At 37.8% G+C, this 22,370-nt stretch overlaps 1 protein-coding gene across 4 annotated transcripts in view; it reads right to left on the bottom strand.

Annotated features, from left to right (window-relative positions):
• The window catches only part of hdac4 (histone deacetylase 4), a 236,345-nt gene that overhangs the window by 82,397 nt on the left and 131,578 nt on the right, over positions 1 to 22,370 (bottom strand). For all 4 annotated transcript variants that reach the window (XM_051904805.1, XM_051904806.1, XM_051904808.1 and 1 more), the window contains 4 exons: positions 19,457 to 19,701; positions 11,698 to 11,848; positions 9,990 to 10,110; positions 7,523 to 7,641 (listed from right to left, as the gene is read on the bottom strand). In XM_051904805.1, coding sequence (XP_051760765.1) covers positions 7,523 to 7,641; positions 9,990 to 10,110; positions 11,698 to 11,848; positions 19,457 to 19,701 — 636 coding nt within the window. The remainder of the gene's footprint in view (positions 1 to 7,522; positions 7,642 to 9,989; positions 10,111 to 11,697; positions 11,849 to 19,456; positions 19,702 to 22,370) is intronic.

Here is a 22,370-nt window from a genome sequence, read left to right as displayed (position 1 = left end):
AAACCTTTGATGCTCTTCACAGAGCGCTTACACAAATACGCACATAAGCGACTGAAAGCAGCCACCTGTCAGCAGGTACCGGATTGACCCAGTACTGCAGAAAGGCTGATATCGCTTTTAAAACTGAACTATCGATTTGGTACCAAACGATAATTGGGCGTCTTTCTCATGTGCTTAAATGATACGCACTTATCAGCTTTTGGATACTACACCTGTTAATGAACTATTATCCAACAAACACAGTAAACCGCAGCCCCGTGCACTCTTCCGTCCAGAGGTCGCGTTAGACTTTCTCATTGTCCGTCTTTTTAACAGACAGGGTCTTAAATTTTTTTTTTCAAAACGTAAAAAATTAACTGAACTAAACTCTATCGATGCTCTGTATCTGCTCGAACTCAAATCTTTCTCCTGGTCCGCAGTGACATAAACTGGATGCTCGCCTGTACGTAATCAAATGCATCAAGGGAGCAGTTGTCATTAGATTTTGTGTCTTTGCCTCGGACAGATGACCTCTCGTCAGGGTTGCCAGGTTTGTGTAACAAAACCAGCCCAACTGCTATTCAAAACCAGCCCAATCACGGCCAAAATGAGCCCAATCGTGTTCTGGGGATTCCCTGGTAAAAATCGAGTTCCGGGGGTTAAAAACCTGCGGCAACAGTGTAAAAGTTGCCCAATTCCGCAGGAAAACCACGGACTTGGCAACACTACTTCTCGTGGCAGTTTTAATTTTGTTCTGGAGGCTGAACCCGCGCTCTGCTGCTATACTGGAGCGCACTCGCCACCAACTGGACAGGGGTGGTATTTACAGTTACAAGGTAGATCACCCTCAGTATAATCTGTCAAAATGACGGACAACCTTCAGATTTCTCCATCACGGCTTAAAAAAAAAAAAAAAAAAAAAAATCAGTCAATGATGGAAAATATTTGGTTAACACGACATCTGCTTCCGTCCTTTACTGCTGTTGCCCAGTCTGAATCCCAGCTGTTTTTAGCAGGTATTAAGTCACAAATTGTAACCTCCGGGCTGATTAGTGTAATTGTGTTTAAAGCTCAAGCTCAATTCCTTCCAGATTTCTCCATCCTCGGCTTTCTGATTCTGTACACTCCCCAGTGAAAATTGACGTGTCAACATAAATGTGAAGAGCAATTCAATGTAACCTGGAGGCGATTCATATGGCGTACAAATGAGAAGTGCAACGGCAATGCTTTGTGCAACGTCTCAAACTCATTTTCTGTAAAAGTGTCCTATTTCTGATCAAATTAGAGCAAGTACAACTTGTGTTTCACAAAATGAGGCATAACAGACAGTCATTTACTCACTGCCCTAAGGCAGTTAAGCGCAAATAATTGTTTGCAATGAATTTTGAGCCAGACTTTCTAGGAACAAACACTTTGTACATGACATGTAAAAGTATGAGTCACACAGCAAAAGAGTCACAGTTGCTGCAAGCCTGCTCTGTGCAAAATGTCAACTCTGTGACCTTCCTGCCTGCTCGAACACGTTCGGAAGAGCACAGCCTTGCAGCAGTGCTGGAGAACGCATGAATGAAACAAAAGAGCTCTCGCTGAGTCACATACTTACAGGATACATTCACACTTAGAGGGGTGAGAACCACTGCTGAAGACTGTTACTTATAAAAGTAACAGGCTACAATATTGCATTACTTTTTATTGCAACGTCATGTTATTTTCCTCTACTTTTTTTTAATCTACATATCACATTCACAAGAAACAACGTAAAGCATCACAAATCTGAGTTACATTTCTGACAAAAAGTTATTTTTGTCTGCTTCATGCTAAAAAACGGGAAACACATTATTTATTTGAAATAGTAAATTTTGTGTAAAGTTATGCTATTTTATGCATTACATGTAAAAAGTAATGTTAGTTATTTGAAAACGTACCATACATTGTGTCAATTTAATGAATGAAAAAAAAAAATCTGATTACGGAAAAAAAAATTACTTATTACGTAAAATGTTACTTCTTTGAAAAAAAAGTAACTTGTGTAAGTTTAATAAGCAACATATTGCATGAAAAAATTTGATCAAATGAAAAATCTGATTACGTAACATTACTCATTTTAGAAAACTGATATCTAAATTTAATGAATGTATTACTGAAAAAATCTGATTAGATAAAATGTTGTTATGTACGTAGTAATATTGAAAAAGTGATTATTTGAAAAATTATATTTTGTAAATTTAATAAGCAAGGTATTACTTCTTGTGTGAAAAATCTGTCTATGTAGAAAAAAATTGAATACATAATACATTACTTATTTGAAAAAGTAACATACTGTGAAACTAATGAGCAATGTATGACTTGTTGCATGAAAATCTGATTATGTGAAAAATCTGATTACAGTTATTTTTTTAAAAACTCATATTGTGTGAATTTAATGACCAACGTATGACTTGTGTAAAAAATACCAGACTACGTGAAAAAAATCTGAATACATATTTCATTACTTATTTGATAAAGTAACTGATACAGTGAAAATTTAATGAGCAATGTATGACTTGTTGCATGAAAATCTGATTATGTGAAAAAACTACTTATTTAAAAAATAATTGATATTGTATAAATTTAATAAACAATTTATTGTTGCGTGAAAAAATCTGATTACATAAAACTCTGAAAAAGTAACTGATATTGTGTCAATTTAATGAGCAACGTATCACTTATGTGAAGAAAAAAAAAAACTGACTATTTGAAAAAAAATCAGAATACTGTACATAATACATTACTTTTTTGAAAAAGTAACTGATACGGTGTATATTTAATGAGCAACAAACCCACTTGTTGGGTGAAAATCTGATTATGTCAAAAAATCTGATTATATGATTAAATACAGTACATATTTAAAAAACTAACCGATAATAGATTAGATGTTAGATTGGAAAAAAATCTGATTATGTAATATGCATTACTTGTTTCAACAAAATAACTATAAAAGTAACACATCACATTACTCATTAGTTAAAAAAGCAATCCGATCACACAACTTCTAACGTATTACCCCCAAAACACTGGTCACCACTATTAGAAAATCATGACATACATACAGACGAGGAACCATCTTTGCACCATTCATGGCACTGGACATCTTGCAGACTTCACTGTCCTAAAACAACATCACACTTCCTGCAGCTGCCAACAGCCAAGGTTCCAGATGTCCGACGGTTAGGTTAGATGTGTGAAAACAGACTCTGGCCTGTCCTGACAGGGGTGGTATGGAGGGAAAGAGAGCGTCAAACAGTTCTGGTTAAGGCCTGGGCCACCCTCCTTCTCCGTATCCCCGCTGCAGGAATGCGCTCTGCCGGCCAGAGCAAACTGAGGTTTATCTACAGCGGGAAGACTGGAATCGACTCGCAAACGAGCCTTACCGCAAACTCAATCATCAGAACTAAACAAAGAACATTTCACAGCTTGAAGTTCAGACCATCGGATCCTCTTTCCCGAAGTTCCACCGCCTGTATCCTCCTGCTGCTTTCCCAGGTTAACAGCTCACATGGGAAATATAACCATGAAATAACGTCAAAGAGGTTGTGCCACTCATGGATAATGAAAACAATGAACTGTGGGAACACTAAATCACATCAAACCAAACTGTGGGTTGCAACAGTGCAATCAGTGTCCAATATTGACAAATGTGAGTAGAAGATGATCAGTAACTTGTCAACAGCTAAGAATGCTTAAGAATGATTAAAAGAATCTCAGATTATTTGCAAGTGACATGCAAAAAAGCTTGCTTAATGAATTAATGTAAATGCAATTTAAATGAAACACTGAAATAGTTTATTAAAGAAAACAGGCATCTTCTAACAGCTATTCCTTGTGGTGTTTGTTTGTCTAGGATGTCTTTTTTTCCCCTCCTGAACCACATCTGGCAACACATATGGTGAAATATTCATCGCATCAAGCCAAAAAAAAAACAAAAAAACATTTGTTTTTACTAAGGTGCAGTTGCATGGCACCAAGGCTATTAATAAAGGTAGGGTATGCAATTTTTTTAAGAACACTGTTTGTTATACTGGTTGAAACTCTCTTCACATCCTGACAGCAATCAATAATAGAAGTGGTCTAAATATAGAAAATGTACATACGCCGATCAGGCATAACATTATGACCACCTTCCTAATATTGTGTTGCTCCCCCTTTTGCTGCCAAAACAGCCCTTACCCGTCGAGGCATGGACTCCACTAGACCCCTGAAGGTGTGCTGTGGTATCTGGCACCATTATCTGGCAGCAGATCCTTTAAGTCCTGTAAGTTGTGAGGTGGAGCCTCCATGGATCGGACTTGTTTGTTCAGCACATCCCACAGATCCTCGATTGGATTGAGATCTGGGGAATTTGGAGGCCAAGTCAACACCTCAAACTCGTTGTTGTGCTCCTCAAACCATTCCTAAAGCATTTTTGCTTTGTGGCAGGGTGTATTATCCTGCTGAAAGAGGCGACAGCCACCAGGGAATACAGTTTCCATGAAAGGGTGTACATGGTCTGTAACGATGCTTAGGTAGGTGGTACGTGTCAAAGTAACATCCACATGGATGGCAGGACCCAAGGTTTCCCAGCAGAACATTGCCCAAAGCATCACACTGCCTCCACCAGCTTGCCTTCTTCCCATAGTGCATCCTGGTGCCATGTGTTCCCCAGGTAAACAACGCACACGCACCCGGCCATCCGCGTGATGTAAAAGAAAACATGATTCATCAGACCAGGCCACCTTCTTCCATTGCTCTGTGGTCCAGTTCTGATGCTCACATGCCTACTGTTAACGCTTTCGGCGGTGGACAGGGGTCAGCATGGGCACCCTTACTGGTCTGCGGCTATGCAGTCCCATGCGCAACAAACTGCGATACACTGTGTATTCTGACACCTTTCTATCAGAACCAGCATTAACTTCTTGAGCAATTTGAGCTACAGTAGCTCATCTATTGGATCGGACCACACGGGTCAGCCTTCGCTCCCCATGTGCAGCAATGAGCCTTGGCCGCCCATGACCCTGTCGCCGGTTCACCACTGTTCCTTCCTTGGACCACCATTGATAGATACTGACCACTGCAGACCGGGAACACCCCACAAGAGCTGCAGTTTTGGAGATGCTCTGACCCAGTCGTCTAGCCATCACAATTTGGCCCTTGTCAAGCTCGCTCAAATCCGTACGATGGCCATCTTTCCTGCTTCTAACACATCAACATTGGGGACAAAATGTTTACTTGCTGCCTAATATATCCCACCCAACAGGTGTCGTGATGAAGAGATAATCAGTGTTATTCACTTCAACTGTCAGTGGTCATAATGTTATGCCTGATTGGTGTATATCTTCTGTAGAAGTTTCAGGACCGAAAAATGTTTGTCCAATCACTGACTGTGATGTTGACCTGCATGTCAACATATGTATTTTAATACCTCCGCGCACCGTTCCGCACTCAAGTTCCATAAGGTTATGCAGAATTGTAGACATGTCAATGCTATCAATGACCAAATTAATCTGCAGCAGTCAGGTGGTACAAGTCTGAGCTCTGTAAGTTGTTTACATTCATTATTATTATAATGTTATGTCCTTTGAGACATGAGGTAATTTAACCCTGTCTCTTGTGCTGCTTTGCAGACTCTGCTGTACGCGTTCATGTGTTTTGGAGGAGGCGTGGCTTTGGAGAGTGCTCTGAAGCGAGGGTGGGATCTTATGCTTTCAAAGCTAGCTTGCTATTGCAAGCCTCTCCGAAATTGCCTACCCTACCTTTAACAAAAAAAAAAAGAAAAAAAAAGTTAATTTTGGACTCTGAGTGCAATGAATGTCAATTGTCATCTTCATGCGGACCCAGAGGTCATAAAGGTTACTGTACAGTTGGACACTTTGCTTTAAGTAGTAGGAGATGCATTCACCTTCCATCCGCAGTTACGACTGTAATGCACTCCGCAACTCCTCCCCCTCCCGTCTCTCTGGCCTGCACTGTAATTACGCAGGTCTCACCGGGGCTCTGTGTGTGCTAAAGGCCCAGGGCAGGTTGTACTGCGGGTCCCTGACAGGCCCATTTCCAGGGTGATTAATGAGCACAGAGGCCTTACGCTACCTAAACCAGTCTGCATAGGAATTGCCCTTGAGTGCTCTCCTGCAGCAGGGAGGGAGGGGGTACAAGTTCTTTAACACACACTGCCTGGAGCCCTGATAGTGAAGACAGCGATGCTGAACCAGGGGGGCACAGGACCAATGCCAGCCCACAGACACTGGAGCCCTTCTTAATACACAGCAGATGCCACAGAGAACGTCTTTACCTAAACCTCCTAAAACCCTTCAGACGTCTTTTCTCAGAAACACAAAACTTTCCAGAATGTTCCAGATGGTGTGAAGCAGAAGAGTCTCTAAAAGATGTTTGTGAAAGTGGATCTCACAAAAATTAATCAAGAACACATCCTGGTCATGCTTCAAAATAAAATAAAATAGAACCATTTATTTATTCAATTCATTTTTATAATTGTATTATTTTCATGATGATTTAGCACATTTCTCTTCTAAATTCTTATTAAATGTAACATGAAAAAAAATACTAAATTGTTATTAAATAATTCATTTGGTAAATTTTAAAGTTAAAGTTGGTTAATTTTACATTATTAAAGTACAATTATAAGTATTCATCATTGCAGTATTTGTTGTACTAAAATAGTTCATTCTAATTTAAAAAATGACAATTTTTTTTATGGTTTTTTTTTTTAATTCAACTGTCATGAAAATAAAATATGTCAATAAATTGTGAATACTGTTACATGCTTAATGGTCCTAAAATAGGTATCATTTATGCAAAATGTATTTTTTAACTTATTTTTTCTTTATTGCTTTGAATTTGGGATCAAAACACTGATTTTTCACTCTTTTTTAGTGTTTAACTACACCTATTAAACACATTTTTGTTAATTGAAATAAAGCTGAAATGAAATAAAATCTCTAATCTTCTAATTTCTTCTAAATTTCTAATTTTCTAATTTAAAGTTGAAGTACTCAAATTATTAACTGGAAATAAATAAAAACTAAATCTAAAATTAAAATTAAAAACAAATTGAACCTAAATAGTAATATTTAAAAAGAGCAAAAACTAATAAAAATTAAAAAAGGACATTAGGAAAAATACTAAAAATTAAAATTAAAACAATGTAATAAATATAAAAATAAAAGCTAATTCAAAATATTAATAAAAAATATATTATATTATATTATTAATATCAAGCCAGCTATATTATTAATTTCAAGCCAGTCAAACACTGCTGCACATTTTGCAGCCATTGAAGCTGAACTTTTCAATCTTATATAGTTGTGTGTGAGTGTGAGAAAAAGGCTTCTGCATCTACAGAAGGAAAAAAAGGGTTTCCACAAGCGTCAATGGAAGCAAAGGTCACAGAGTTTGTTCCGCGTTTTTGGAACCAGTTCTTAGTAAGTAAACCTGAACTGGTCTAAGCAACCCTAGTGAAAGCCTGACAGGGCAGGACACATTGGGAAGAAGGGGGTTAGTTTTACAGTACCCGTCTTGCGGAGTGGGAAGTCATCTTTGGGGTCGTACATTCCCAGCACCGGGTGGTTGTAAGTGGAAATCCCTGTCTGAGGTGGTGAGCTCTGGTCCAGGGAGCTGTGCTGGGTTTTCCTGTGGAACAAATCACAAACACACATGAGACCAAGCATAGGTACTTAAATATGTGCATTTCAAGACATTTCCACACACAGCTGCTCTCCATTCCCAGCACTAGGTCCGGTTTCTGCCAACTGCCGGGAATGCAAACTCAGATCACCCATAATGCCTCAGTGCAGCCTAAGAGCGGGGGGCGAGGCATCATTCTGTTTACAAATAAACATGCTTGAGTACGACACACATTCAGACTCAAAAACATCAGTGGCAGCCTATCAAAGCTCTGCAAAAAATAAAGAGATTAGCTCCTCCTTAACAAGAAAACAACTGCACTGGAGCATCTGAGGTCAGCTGGCATCATCGCAGACTCAAAAATTTAATCTGTCTATCGTCAGCTCATCTCAAACAGACCAGGAGCACCAATGATCTGGTTTAATAGTGCACAGAAAATACAGAAATAACTCCCTTTTGATCAATCCTAGTGCAAATGTTGTAATCAATTTGGTGGACGTCTGAAAAAAGAGGAAGCAATTGGCTGAAACATACAGCATCATTCAAAAATTTGGGGGTCAGTTTGGTTTTAATTATTTATTTATGAATTAAATAAATACTTTTATTTGATCAAATGTCAGCTCAACTGTTTTCAACATCGATAATAATAAGAAATGTTTCTTGAGCAGCAAATCAGCATATTAGAATGATTTCCGAAGGATCATGTGACACTGAAGACTGGAATAATGATGCTGAAAATTCAGCTTTGCATCACAGGAATAAATTACATTTTAAAATAGATTTAAATAGAAAACAGTTATTTTAAATTGTAATAATATTTCACAATTTTACTGATTTTACTGTAACAAGTAAACAGCCTTGGCGAGTATACGAGACTTATTTATATATATATAAAAAAAAAACAAGTACGGAAGTATGTGAATCCAAATGCCTGGAATATTTTGTTAAAAAAGAAGGCTTTCTTCCCATTTTCCTAGCCTCACAGATGAGGAGTGTGAAAGGTGGGCTTGATGGAGTGTAAGTTTTTCACACAAACACTCCCATGTTCACATCCACACACACTCACACATTGATACACTGCCTCCTCTTCATCTTTCACACATGAGGAGTTCTCCAATCAAAACTTGTTCGAATTTCTCAAGAATACAGAGATGACAGCCAGCTACATCTTTTGTGTGTTGAAGTGGGAAAACGAAACTGTCAATCAATCAAAATAGAAACTTATATAACATGCTTTTACTTTGGAAAACTGCTGCAAGCAAAAAACTAAACTACATGGATATTCACTCTGAAGTTTGGCATCAACTTCATGTAGCATGTGGAACTTTAGCTCAGCCATTAAGATCCCTCGCAGATGATCTGATCACAAGCGGTCAACGCTAAATACAGGTGTAAACAGGCCCAAACCACTTTAGTATTTGATCACTCAAACCATATTCAGAGGTACTTGTTACCACAGTGTAAACCCAATCTGTCCTGACGCATCTCAGACAGCAATGAAACACAGACCTACTCGCTTGTCAATCAATCACTGTGCTCATTATTTGGAGAAGCATAAAATAAAATAAAATAATAAAAATAATAAAAAAATAAAATAAAATAAAATAAAATATATATTTTTAGATATATCTATTACTGGTTGATGATCCGTGGTTACGGACTTAAAAAAAATAATAAAAAATAAGAATAAATAAATAAATTTAAAAAATAAAATAAAATAAAAAATTGCTTGTGACAGGTGCAGTTACATGGCACAATGACCCATGCTGTTTTTAACAAATATGCAAAAACAATGCAAAAAAAAAAAAAAAAAAAAAAACCCTGAAATAATCATTCTTACAGGGTATAAATAAAACAAAAAACAAAACATATTGGAGCTTGTCTTAAATAGCAATGAGCTAACATTCTCAAAATGAGATGTTTGTAAAATTTATATATTTTTAAAAAGCCATATAATACATTTTTAACATTTGTTTTTGATTACTGCACATGCCTTTTTATTGTATTTTACTTATTATTTATTTCCCAAATTTTCACTTTTTATTAATTTGACATTTTTCCCCCTCATCTCCCCCTTTTATTTTTATTAATATTTTTCATTTATATTAATTTTATTTTTTACTTTCTTGCACTTTACAAACTCGTACTGCACTCATACTGATGTAGTATGTGATATATAGTCACAAAAGCAGAAAAGACACTCTCCCTGACGCATTTGAATGGTATGTTAACCATAAGTGTAAACTGCATGTAAATCTGTCTCAGTTGAACACTCTGTTAAAGTCAGATGTAAACGGGCCCCTAAAAAATCTCCTTTTTTTAAATATCAGCCCTGAGCAGGTTGCGATACTCACCCATACCAGTAGCGCGGGTCACTGGGCAGGCAGTGGTTGAGGCTCCTCTGGGCCAACGCTTTCTTCTTGTTGAGGACAAACTCCTGCAACCTCATCTTCACCTCAGTGCTCGCCACAGCACCTGTCGATCAGAGCTCACATTTCAGGAAGATCACAAACATCCAAGCAGCGGGACATTAATGGCATTCTCAAAGCCTCTAGCTGCGTTATACAGCTAGATTTCTCTAAAAGCCTTGGGAAGGCTTTTATGCATTTGTGACTGTCAATTTCTTCACCATTTCTACACCCTGTAATTTGCAGCGCTGTAATTTCGTCTTTTAAATGGTCTTAAAAAACTCTTAATAGTCTCTTCAGCATGAGACAGAGAAGATCGAACAGTCTCCAATTGATCACGACTACAAAGGCTGACACTTGTTTTCTGGTGTCGATAAACAGCTATTCCACTGCAGCACGACTCGGTTCAGATATCTCTTTACATCTGAGAGAAACAGTCCCTTTATCCTGTCTTAAATAGAGAGCAGACTTTCTATTCCAATTCCACAGAGACTGCAACGGTTAAACAAAGATGTCTTTTTTCTCACTATTGTTCTCACTCTGAAAGGAACACATCAGATGGATGAATTCTCACAGCTTTTCCTTCAATTACCACCTTTCCCATCGTCTGTAAACATGTCCCTAGAGGCCGTCGCTGGTGTACGTACACATCTGCGCCGCCAGACAACACGCGCTCCTCGCAGGCAACAGGTGACCGCCGTGTCAACAACAACAGAGATGGATAAAAATAGACTGGCTGTACTGCCAGGAACATTCAAGATAAGAATATACTAGAAAATACTCAGAACTAGTGCAAGTTTCTCATACCTGTAACTAAATAAATTGCGTGCAACAAACTTAATGGACACAAGAGGTGTGATATTACTTTTTAAGCTATTAGACCAACAATTTTGGCCTGACGGATAATAAAATGTAAGAAAAAATACCACAGATTCACAGTGAAGGAGGTGGAGGCACATACGCCCCAAGCAGGGTCACAATTCCATTAAGGGGAGACGATATTTACCCCCTGGAATTGATTTCAATTGGGCATTTTTTACCTTTGTACAGGAAATTTTGTATTATTACATAATTATTAATTATCTAGTTCAGTCATAAAACTCTAGAGGGCACAGGCTGATAGGTCCTTTACATGCAATCTGCAAGCTATCACATCATTACCGCATGGCACAAGCTGATTGGCCTCTGCTGATCCTGCACCCAATGAGATTGCTTGCTCAACATTTAAATAGCCTGGTTCACTGTTTGCTGTAATAACAAAGTTATTCAAACTGGGAATAAATTATATACAGTTTTGCATAAGCAAACACCCATAAAAATCTTGTTTTATTTTATTTTTGCTCTTTTGCTACTTTATTGAAATTTTTTTCAGAAAGAAAACAGGAACTTATGGTCAGACTCAGAAGGAAAGGATGTAAGCAAGACTTACTCATATCATCTGCATGAGCGGTGTGTGATATCTGATCTAACCACTAGACCTTGCCTTTGACAACATTATGGGCTTTTTGACTAATTCAGTGTGAAACTTTGTCAATTTTGGTTATGAAAAGCAAGTACAGTTAGACTAACATCTACGCCACAGTGCTAATTAGCCTAATAACTGGAAGATCTTTATGTGTTTCAATCAGGTAACGAGATGTTTTAGGACACTCACTCTCTTGGCCGCGTTCTTTGTTTTTGAGTAACTGGAGCTTCTGTTCCCGCTGCTGTTTCTCCAGTTCCTGTTCCTGACGATGGCGCTCCAACTTCCGCTGGTGTTCCAGGAGCTCCTGCTGATGTTTCAGGGCCAGGAGGTCCTGCTGATGCTGAATGAGAGAGAGAGAAGAACAAAAATTCAAAACTGGTCGGCGCTGATAGCCTAGTGGTTAGTGCGCCGACACATGCATTCACGGCGACCCGAGTTCGATTCCCGTCTCGAGGTCCTTTGCGTAAAATGTAAATATATAGAAAGTGTTTTGTCTTGTGAAATAATAACACTACCATCCAAAAGTTTAGGGTCAGTAATTATTTTTTAAAAGAAATTTTATTCAGTAGGAATGCGTTAAAATGATCAAAAGTGACAGTAAAGATGTTACAAACGAATAATCGAAACATTAAAATTTGTTTAATTACATTATATTTTTATGTTGTAAAACATATTTTCCACATTGTATCTTCAAGTTAATCTGGAAACAATATAAAGATGGTATATTTAAAATGCTTGTTTAATGGCATCTTTTTATTAAGTATGAATGAAGGCCAGTATCGATACCAATACTGCTACTGAAGTTGATTTTTTAGGGATGAAATGAGTAATTATATCCATTTAACATTACAGTATAATTGAAAGCCATCATTTTTAACATGTAACAGGCTTAAAAATGATTGAACTTTTAATCTATGTGAACAATCTTCACATAAACCCATTATAATAAATGTCACATTTAGCCGTGCTTTTAATATAGTGTGTTGTATGAAGTACTGTATATAGTAATATAGTGATGTTTCTGCCTCTGTCAGTAGCAGCTCTCTTTGTTTGAATGAGAACTATCAGTTCATTTTTTTCCCCACAAAGTTTATTTTGCACATTAATTAAGTAAAAAAATGACCAATTAAAACTTTTGGTATCAATATTTTTATGTGAGGATTGATCCTCTCAATACAACATTAGCATTACAAATATTTACACTTATTTTCCCAAAAATTAACATGTTATTTTTGACAGCCGTCATTAAAATACAAAGCAGTTACTTTAAATCGTAATATCTTTTTTTTTTACTGTATTTTTGATTAAATAAATGCAGACTTGGTGAGCAAATCTTACCGACCCCAAACTTTTGAAAAGTAGTGTGTGTATTTTTTCTTAACTAACATGTTTCACATGGAAACAAATCAGATTACCGTTTCAGTAGTAGCAAACAGCATTTCACGTTGACTCAAGCTGAACCAAAGCTGTACAACTAAGAACAGGATGCAAAAAATGACATCATACAAGAACAAAGTTCCTGAATGTTTTTATCGATGTCTTGTTGTGAAGCACTTTTTTCAGATGAAACTAACGTATGCAATTACCTCAACAACTCCTCAACTAAAAAGACGGTGGTAATCTCTCTCACACTGTGCACTGTAAATGCAGACATTTCGTAAAACATTTCCTTCTAACTGCATTTCCACTTCGACAGTTATTCAGCTCAGCAGCAGTCACATCCATTACCGGCTTGTGATGGGTAATATCAGAGCTATATACAGGCAGCCGTCTCTGATGCTTGGATGTTGAGTGGATACTGGCGATTCTGGTCAGTTAAATCGCATTACCACTAGCACAGGGTGTAATACAGCACATGGCTAGTCTGTAAGTAAGCAGTTACTCAAGTAGATGATTTTATCCAAATAGACTAAAGTCCTCTTTTTGGTTATATAACACCTTCCTCTCAATTTCCACTTCTCTTTCTGCAGATCCTGGAGATCACCAGCGATGACTCATGGGCGTCTGTCACTTGGCAGAATGAGGCTAGAGGTTGTGATGACATGTAGAACGGAGAGCACATTGCCCGAACCGCAAAGACTCTTCCTCATCAGGCACAGCTTTGGCATTTCTAACTGGAGCTTTTCAAGCCATGGCATCTACCTCACCCCATCAACATGCACTGGTCTAACCGCCACTTCACATCACATCTGGGCTGTTTAAGGCCAGAAAAATTCTTTGCGCACATACAAATGCAGACACAAGTGCTTGGTCAATGCAATGTACTTTTTTCATGTCATGTATATTCAAAAATCTACATTTGTTTTCATAAACTTCAATCTGCACACGGTTTTATGTACATCACTGGGCAAGGAGAAGTTTTTTTTTTTTTTTTTTTTTCCACAGTAACATTTTGGATAATCATATATAATATTTTTTAAATGAATTAAATCAATTTATATGTTCAAATTATTGTTATATATGTGACAGTAAAATGTAGGATAATCATATTAATGGGTGTGTTAAATTATTTTAACACATTATATAAAAGCTATTATAATCATTATCGGCCGATTGTTTAAAAACTGCCGATGGTCAGGGGTGATTATATCCTGTCAATCAAAAGGGTGTGGAAAGACGTGTTCAGACTGCAACTCATACATACTGTGTGTGAAGAAAATCACTCTTGTGTTGAATTTTAACGCATTAACAGTTTAAAAATAGTGACGTTAAAGCAGGCTCTTTTTGACCCTATGAATCACCCGTAGTTCAAGCCAGGGTTGCCAGGTCTGCGTTTTTTTTCCTACATCAAATATTATTTGTAGCGCCTCCCATCCAATAATCGCAAAAAGATTTGTGCTTTATTACTTCTGATAAGAATTAAAGTGCCAGTTTTCAAATTCTGTCCAATTTATCATGAAATTCAAACAATAAATGGCGTTTTGACGCTCTTAAATGTGACGTGTCAGATCGCTGTAATGCCTCAGCTCAGGCGGTAGCACGGAGCGCGAGTCTTTTCTTCCTCTTTTATCTCGAAAAACATGAATGAACATCAAAGGTATGTTGAAATATATTGTACAACTTACCAGAATGTCTCATGTAATCACTTTATTTGTGTTTCAATCACGGAAAGACGTCAATAAAACAGCTTGTGAACAATGTGACGTCACATTTACCTCAGGAATGTTTTCCAATGTTCACAGTTCCTTAGCTATCTATTTATATATATATATATATAAAAAAAAAAAACACTAGAGGAGCTTATTTACTGTTAATTATATGTTTGTGCAAATTTGCCATGAAGACAAGTGCTTATGAAAACTACCTTATGTGATACCAAGTTTTATACACACATTTCAGTTTTTATTTGAGTGTAATTATTATATCTGAAAATAAACAGCAGCTGAATATAATACCTCTGCTGTTAATTGTAAACTCTAATATTGTAGTGTACCAAATGAGAGGGTTCCCTGTATAGTTTGCAACATTTTTTGGGAGAGATTTTTTTTTCCTTAAGAAAAACCAAACTATCGGTATCGGCCGATATCATTCTGAATAATCGGCTATCAGTATCGGCAGAGAAATTTGGTATCGGTGCATCTCTAATATATATATATATATATATATATATATATATATATATATATATGTGTGTGTATACATACATATACACACACAGTGCCCTCTGTAAGTATTGGAACAGTAAAGGCAAAATTGCTTTGTTAGCTGTGGTGTCAAGACATCTATAAATATGATTAAAAGATTAATATTAGGCAGAAGTACAGAATGTCACATTTTATTATTGACCGTTTCAACACAAAATGTTTTACCAACTAAGAAGTACAGCACTTTTAGCTCCAACCTGGTCTCATGGAAAGACGTACATGTGGGAACGTTTTCCGAGTCACAAAAATACGTACCAATACGTACATATCACTGCAGTTTCCAACTGCATTGAACACTAGAGGCATTAAAACAGCAAGCGCTTTTAATCGTTTTCATACACAGTTACGATTACAGGGTCAGCTTATGGATTAATAAAGACTTGTTTTTACGACTCCTTGCACAATATTATGTTATGACTTCAAAACGCTTTTTACCAAAGTGCACGATTTGTGCACTCAGCTGATACGGAGTTGGATTTAGGATGAGGAAGCCTTCGGTACGAATCCAGGGAAAAACGAGTCACAGTAAAAGAGCTCAAAGATGAGAGATCAAAACAAGCTAAAACAGCATGATTATGGATGTTTTTTATGTCACATTTGCTTTTGGAGCACTACACTTTTAGCGCCACTCACCGAACAAAATTTCAAATCAGAACTGCGGTGATTCGTATATAAAAACCAACGTCATAAAAACGTACCATATTCAAGTTTATCTGTTCCGGCAAAAAAATGAACATGCTTTTAGCGCCACTCAGTGGACATTTCACCTTCATTGAAACTGCAGTGATATGTACGTATTGGTACGTATTTTGCGACTCGCGAAAACGTTCCCACAGGTACGTTTTTCTAATGCGACCAGGCATCAACCTGCTTAATGTGAGCGTAAGTATTGTGATGGTTTAACTTAAAGCATATGTAAAAGTGTAAAAGCTAATATTTAATTGTAAAGTTTGTGACCCATAGACATCACCAGACTCTTGGTTTCACACTTTGAAATGCCATTTTCAACGGTTGCTTGTTTAGGGGAGTTTCTGCCTTTAGTCTCCTCTTCAGCTGGTGAAATTCTTGTTCAATAGGATTTAAATCTGGAGAACAGCCTCAAGCATGACTAGACCATCCAACAATAATGACTAAATAATGAGAATGTGTTTCATAATTAAATCTTTGACTGCACAGGAAACATCTCTTTCAGCATTTCTGCAGTTTGCAGTTAAGTGAGAAACTGCAGAAAAACCCAATCGGTTCTCTTCTCCCTATCATCAGCAAAGTGTCACGGCAAAAGCACGGCATCCATCAAACCCCTATGTTACATTTTGTCCATTTAGCAGTGAGATTAGCTCTGACACTGCCCGCAGCCTGTGAGGCTATTTATAGCACACTCAGGGCTGCCTCGCTCCCATTGGCCAGAAACCTCACTGTGGCAACACAGCAAAGCCGGAGGTCTGCTGAGCTCACAGGCTCCCGGTGTTTCCCAAGGACAGAGTTCCCATAGCGATCGCAGGCACCCATTGGCCGTCCTCATTCCCCGCTGCAGTCGCCGGCCTCACAATGAAAGCTCAGTCTGGAGGCCAATGACAGCAGCGCTGCCTCGGGAAACCACAGACATGACAGACCCGTATGATGCAGACATTTACCAAGTGTTCTGCATCACACTCACCAACAAATATTCAATATCCAAACAAACTTCATTCCGCACAATCCACACAAAGAAATGGAAAATCGAAGACAGAAGCGTGGGTAAGGGAGGAACGGAGACGAGAACCGCAGCATCGTGAGCTTCTTAAAGGAATAAAGTGAAAATTCTGTCATTATTTACTCCTCCTCATGTCGTTCCACACCTATGTGCTGTTATTTTATCCATGGTACACATAATTAGACATTTTAAGCAATGTTCAAGCACCACTTGCCCATTCATACAATTCACAGTGACCACGACCGTCAAGCTCAAAAAAGCACTATAAAAGTATAAAAAAAAAGCAGTCAGTATGGCTTGTGTGCTTATTTCATATAACAGCTTTGTGTGAGTAACATCGAAACCTCCCAAAAACCAACAGTCACAGCTCTCGATTTAAATGTGTGCCTGGAATAAGGTCTGTGGTTAACACAAGCTCGAAATATTTTCACATTTTATTCTATGACATAAAATACATCAGAAATACCTAGGGCTTCCCACATTCAGCATTTACCGTTTTCATTTTTCTGGAATCCATTTTAATCATTTGATTCAATTTCAGTAACCAAAAAAGCATGTCTAATTAGCTCTTTCCCCACGATTGACAGAATTTTCCATCATTTATGAGACAACGCTTCCCCTTGACGGAATTTTCCAGCTTTCCGTGTTTTCACTGTTATACGGTAGGGGGCGCTATTATACATCTTCTGAAAGAGTACTGAATCTCCGGATCAAAACACAGACAAAAAAGAAGCAGTAACAAGCGATAAAAGCACTGCTTATGCACAAAAAAAACAAAACAAAGCGATTTTCTCAAGCTTTTTGTTCAATATGTTGCTTTTTTTTTAATTTTATTTTTTTTATAAAACTTCGCCACATTCAAGTGTTGATAAAAAAAAGAATGCATGAATCTAGAATAAATCAGGCTTTTTGTTATTTGTTTGTTTAAAAGCGGAGGCTCTGCTCTTTATTTTGATATATTGCATGTTCAGAGATTCATACAACAAAATATTCTTGGGGGGGGGGGTATGGTTGGGGGGCATGACACTTTTGTGAAAATTATCAAAAATGCTGGCGGTGGCTGGAAAGTTTTTTTTAAAAATGCTGGTGGGGAAAGTGTTATTATTTATTATTAACTTATACAATGTAAAGAATTTCCCAAATTTTCAAATTTTCAGTTTTATTTTTTATAGATTCTATTTTAATGGTTTAATTTCATTTTAATAATCAAAAAGCATGTCTAATCAATTAAATTCATAAAACTTTAACACTTTAATAATTTCCTAAACATTTTTACAATAACTGGTCCCTATAAAATGTCTTATTTTTAAGAAATTCTGTGTTGTCAGTTTTAATTTCTCTGGATTTATGATTTAATTCCATTTTCTTTTCATCAAATATGGTGGTAATCCAATGAAGACAAACAATTAAATTTTTTAAAAAGTAATCAAATTAAAAAAAAAAGTAATAATTCCTTTAATTTTTGGGTAAACAAAGTGCTGCACAACAGAGGGTTTTTTTGTTAAAATTAAAACATGGAAGAAAAATTATGATATTTGTGGAAATCCTATGCCCTAAATACCCCTCTTTATTATTATTATTATTTTTTTTTTTTACTTGTCTTGAAAAATGCATTTGCTAACAAGTGGATAAACTGGAATACAGAGGTTGTTGGGGACATTAAACGCCATCACGCCGAACAGGTAAACTCATCTACGTGCTAGTTTGCTTTCACCACCACTTTCTGTTAATAATCGCACTCCTGCGCTCTAACTTAAAATTTCAGGGAAAATATTTTAAGGGAAAACGTAAAGACCAAAAAAGTTGTCGGAAGCTTAATGGTGGTAATTTTGAAGTCATGGTAGTCTCACATAGCCAAACCTTCAGAAGGTCTGGACTCCATAGCAGTTTTCATTGGCCAAGCAACCAGTCACAGTTTGTTCCGCATCATGTTTAGGGGTGAGAAAATGTAAAGTCAATGTCCCCACAATAACAGACCAGAGTGCAATTCATTCAAGAATGTTGTGCAAGTTTACTGCCACAATGACACAACAATAGTGCTGTTAACTTCACATGCTTTTGAAAATCCAGCATTTAGTTGATCCTGGTAAGCGCTCTTTCACCTTCCATAAGGAGGTTTGGCTTCACAACAGCTTTGTTTCTAGGCAGACTATTACAGAACGTGACACACACGTCTCCTGGAAATCGAGAATTCAACCAATCAAGCGACGACTTCAAAACACCCAAATTGTTTATAATTTGGTGTGCCTAATGCATCAGACATTCAACCAACAGTCCGTCGGCGTGAAGCCTAAAGTCATGCGACCGTGGTGCAATTCATTTACAGCTTACATTTAGCTTTTTACTTCTGGCCCTTGTATTTATGCTTGAAAATTCATAAAAGTTGTGTTCATTTGTGATGATTATCTTAAAAAAAAAAATGCGTAAGAATCATAAACTTTTGTTGGTTGCAGAGCTTATTTTCTGCACTAATCCAGAAGTCCGTGGAAAAATTCTGTTGGCTTTTGTTGAGGGATCCAGGGTGATGCTAACATCCAGGGTGGTCTACAAAAATACATCAGCCCTGCAGCACTCTATACCGCCCACCCCGAGTCAGCGGCGCTCGCCTCACCTTGACATGCTCCTGCAGCTGCGCTTCATGCTGGCGTGAGAGCTGCTCGTGCTGCCGCTGAAACTCTGCGATCAGGAGCTGCCTCTGTATCTGCTGTTTCTGCTTGAGGGCCAGTAGCTCCTGCTGCAGCTGCTGCTCACGCTGGGCCGGGTCCGTTGGCGCCAGGGCGAACTGGTGATCTACACGCAGGTCCATAGGGATGGCAGAAGGCGGCACTTGCAGTGGCAGCGCCGCACTCACATCAACTGAGAAAAGTGAGAAAAGAGACAACAAATGAGAAAAACAACAAACTGAACAGTACCTAGAGTACATAAAGCTTTTAAAACTGATTTAAACTTTCAGGCAAGCCTAAATTCTAAGATTGTTTGATCAAAGTAACTTTTATGCTGCAAAAATGAGTCCTTTAGAAATCACCATTGTATTGTTGTCGCAAGCGCGTACACATTAACATACAATGTTTACATATCGTCGTCCAATTGTGTGAATTAGCGTAATGAACACAGTTACTGACAGACGTCATTTTGGCTGCGTAAGATTCTCCAGCTTTGTTGTTGTTGAGCATCCGAAGCATGAGCTGTTAAAGCTCCGCCCTCTTCTGGAAAGCGGCCGGGAGCAGCAGCTCATTTGCATTTAAAGGGACACAACAAAAATGGTGTGTTTTTTCTCATACCCAAATTGGGGTAAACTTGACAAACTATAATAAATGATCTATGAAATGATTTTGAGCTGAAACTTCACAGACACATTCTGGGGACACCAGAGACTTATATTACATCTTGTAAAAGGGGCATTATAGGTCCCCTTTAAACAATTCAAATAATGAATTTTTTAAAACAAGAAGTAAAATACAACTTATAATTACATAAATAAATTTGTCAATAAAAAAAAAAAAAAAAAACTAAAAGTAAAAAAAAAAAAAAATTACAAAAATGTAAATAAAATTGTCATTAATTAAAAATAAAACAAACTAAAATATAAAATTTTATTATAAATATACAAATATTTTTTTAATAAACTTTTTTTTTAATGAATCCATTAATGCTCATTTAAATATTTCATACACATATATGCACTATATATTCATACACTATGAATATTGTTGGCTCAAATTGCTTGTAATGTTCCTTATTTTTAAGTACCGAAAAACAACGATAGTATGAAGCAACTGTCCAATCGAAAAGCATCTTAAATATCCTTAAAAATGTGCACATAGAGTACAGAACAGCACCAGCATCGTACCAGACATCAGAATAAACAGAGGAAAGAAACCTCATGTTCCTGTGACAGATCTTGGTTAGATTCACTACTAGCGAACATGAACAGCGTCACTGGAATCAGGAAGAGCCCTGGCTTGCGGCATCTTCTTCAATCATCCCTCTCTCATAACAGATAGATCTGAAGAAAACTGAGGAACTGAGCAATTACATTCCGCAGTGAGGATGCTTGTGTTGATAAGTTAAATGGCTTTACGACCTGGAGTGTATGCGAGGCCCAAAAGGTTTGTGGGTTAAATGAGCAATGAAATTCAACACAAGAACAAGTAAGACATTTTATGTTCCTTCCTTTTTAACACCGTGTAATTAGAATAAATAGAGAAAGGAGGCAAATTTAGCTTATTCAAACGTTCACGCAAGTCTGGGAACCCCTGAATACCATCAACAAATCACCATAAACTAGGACTTTCACCATTATTAGGACTGCTTTACATTATTTATAATATATAATACTGTCTCTTTTGCCAGGCTAAAACTATGCCAAGGTGAACAAAGCAGACAAGTGGTCTGAAATAAATAGCCTCTGACACCACATTACGTCCATACTGCTGGCATGGGACCTCTTCATTTGTGCATTACTGAATAGGAGAGGTTTTAGGGGGAACACTGACCACATTCATGCTTGAGGTGTCAGCTCCACTCATGGGACGTCACGATGCCCTGAATGCCACAAGTTCAAGGATGCTCCTTTGACCTCATAGCAGGCAAAACAAAAGCCCTCAGCGGAAGCCCTGAGGCCACACAAAGGCCAGCGTCAATGGCTATTTGATGTCATGGAATAAAAACTGCCCTGACTAAATCATTTCATAAAATCATATTTATGACGCAAATCCTTGGTCACAAAGGAGCCGTTGATGCCCACCCCCTGGAATTGACCACTACGCTCTTTGGCAGCCCACGCTCAGCTGGACAGGATGCCGTCAACTAGTGAACTACTTCCTCCACGTTTACTTTGCATAAATAAGTGGTGATAAGAGCGTTGTTTATCCGTGCCTTTGCCGTCAGGAGACATATTTGCATTCGCCGCCCAGTCCAAACAAAGCCCAGTGGCCATACAAACAAAAACAAATATTAGCAGTAATCAAAATGCCAAAGAAAACCACAGTGCACTAGCAAACAGAAACTCTAATTGAATTAATAAATATTGTTTTAATGTCTTTTATTCAAAATAGACTAATTTTGGTCTGCTGAAAAGTGTTTAGACGAGAGCTCAGAAGAGAACAACCATTGGCCAAAACCCACATTATGTGGCTCTTTTTCAATTTATGAGAATTAATTTGAATTGCATTGGCCACAGCTCACAGCAAGTTGAATTGGAATGTCGGGAAGAGGAATTTACTGAATCCATCCACCCATCCATCCATCCGTCCATCATCCGTCCGTCCGTCCATTCAACCAATCTATCCATGCATCCATCCATCCATCTGTCTGTCCGTCCGTTCATCCATCCATCCATCCATCCATCCGTCTGTCTGTCCGTCCGTCCATCCATCCATCCTTCCGTCCGTTAACACGCCCACCCACCCATCCATCCATCCATCCGTCTGTCCGTCCATCCGTCCGTCCGTCCGTCCATCCGTCCGTCCGTCCGTCCGTCCATCCATCGGCCTATCTATCCGTCTTTTCGTCCGTCCATTCAT

The sequence above is a fragment of the Ctenopharyngodon idella genome, chromosome 9, assembly GCF_019924925.1.
Source record: "Ctenopharyngodon idella isolate HZGC_01 chromosome 9, HZGC01, whole genome shotgun sequence".
Lineage (NCBI taxonomy): Eukaryota > Metazoa > Chordata > Actinopteri > Cypriniformes > Xenocyprididae > Ctenopharyngodon > Ctenopharyngodon idella.
This window is presented reverse-complemented; position numbering and strand designations above follow the sequence as displayed.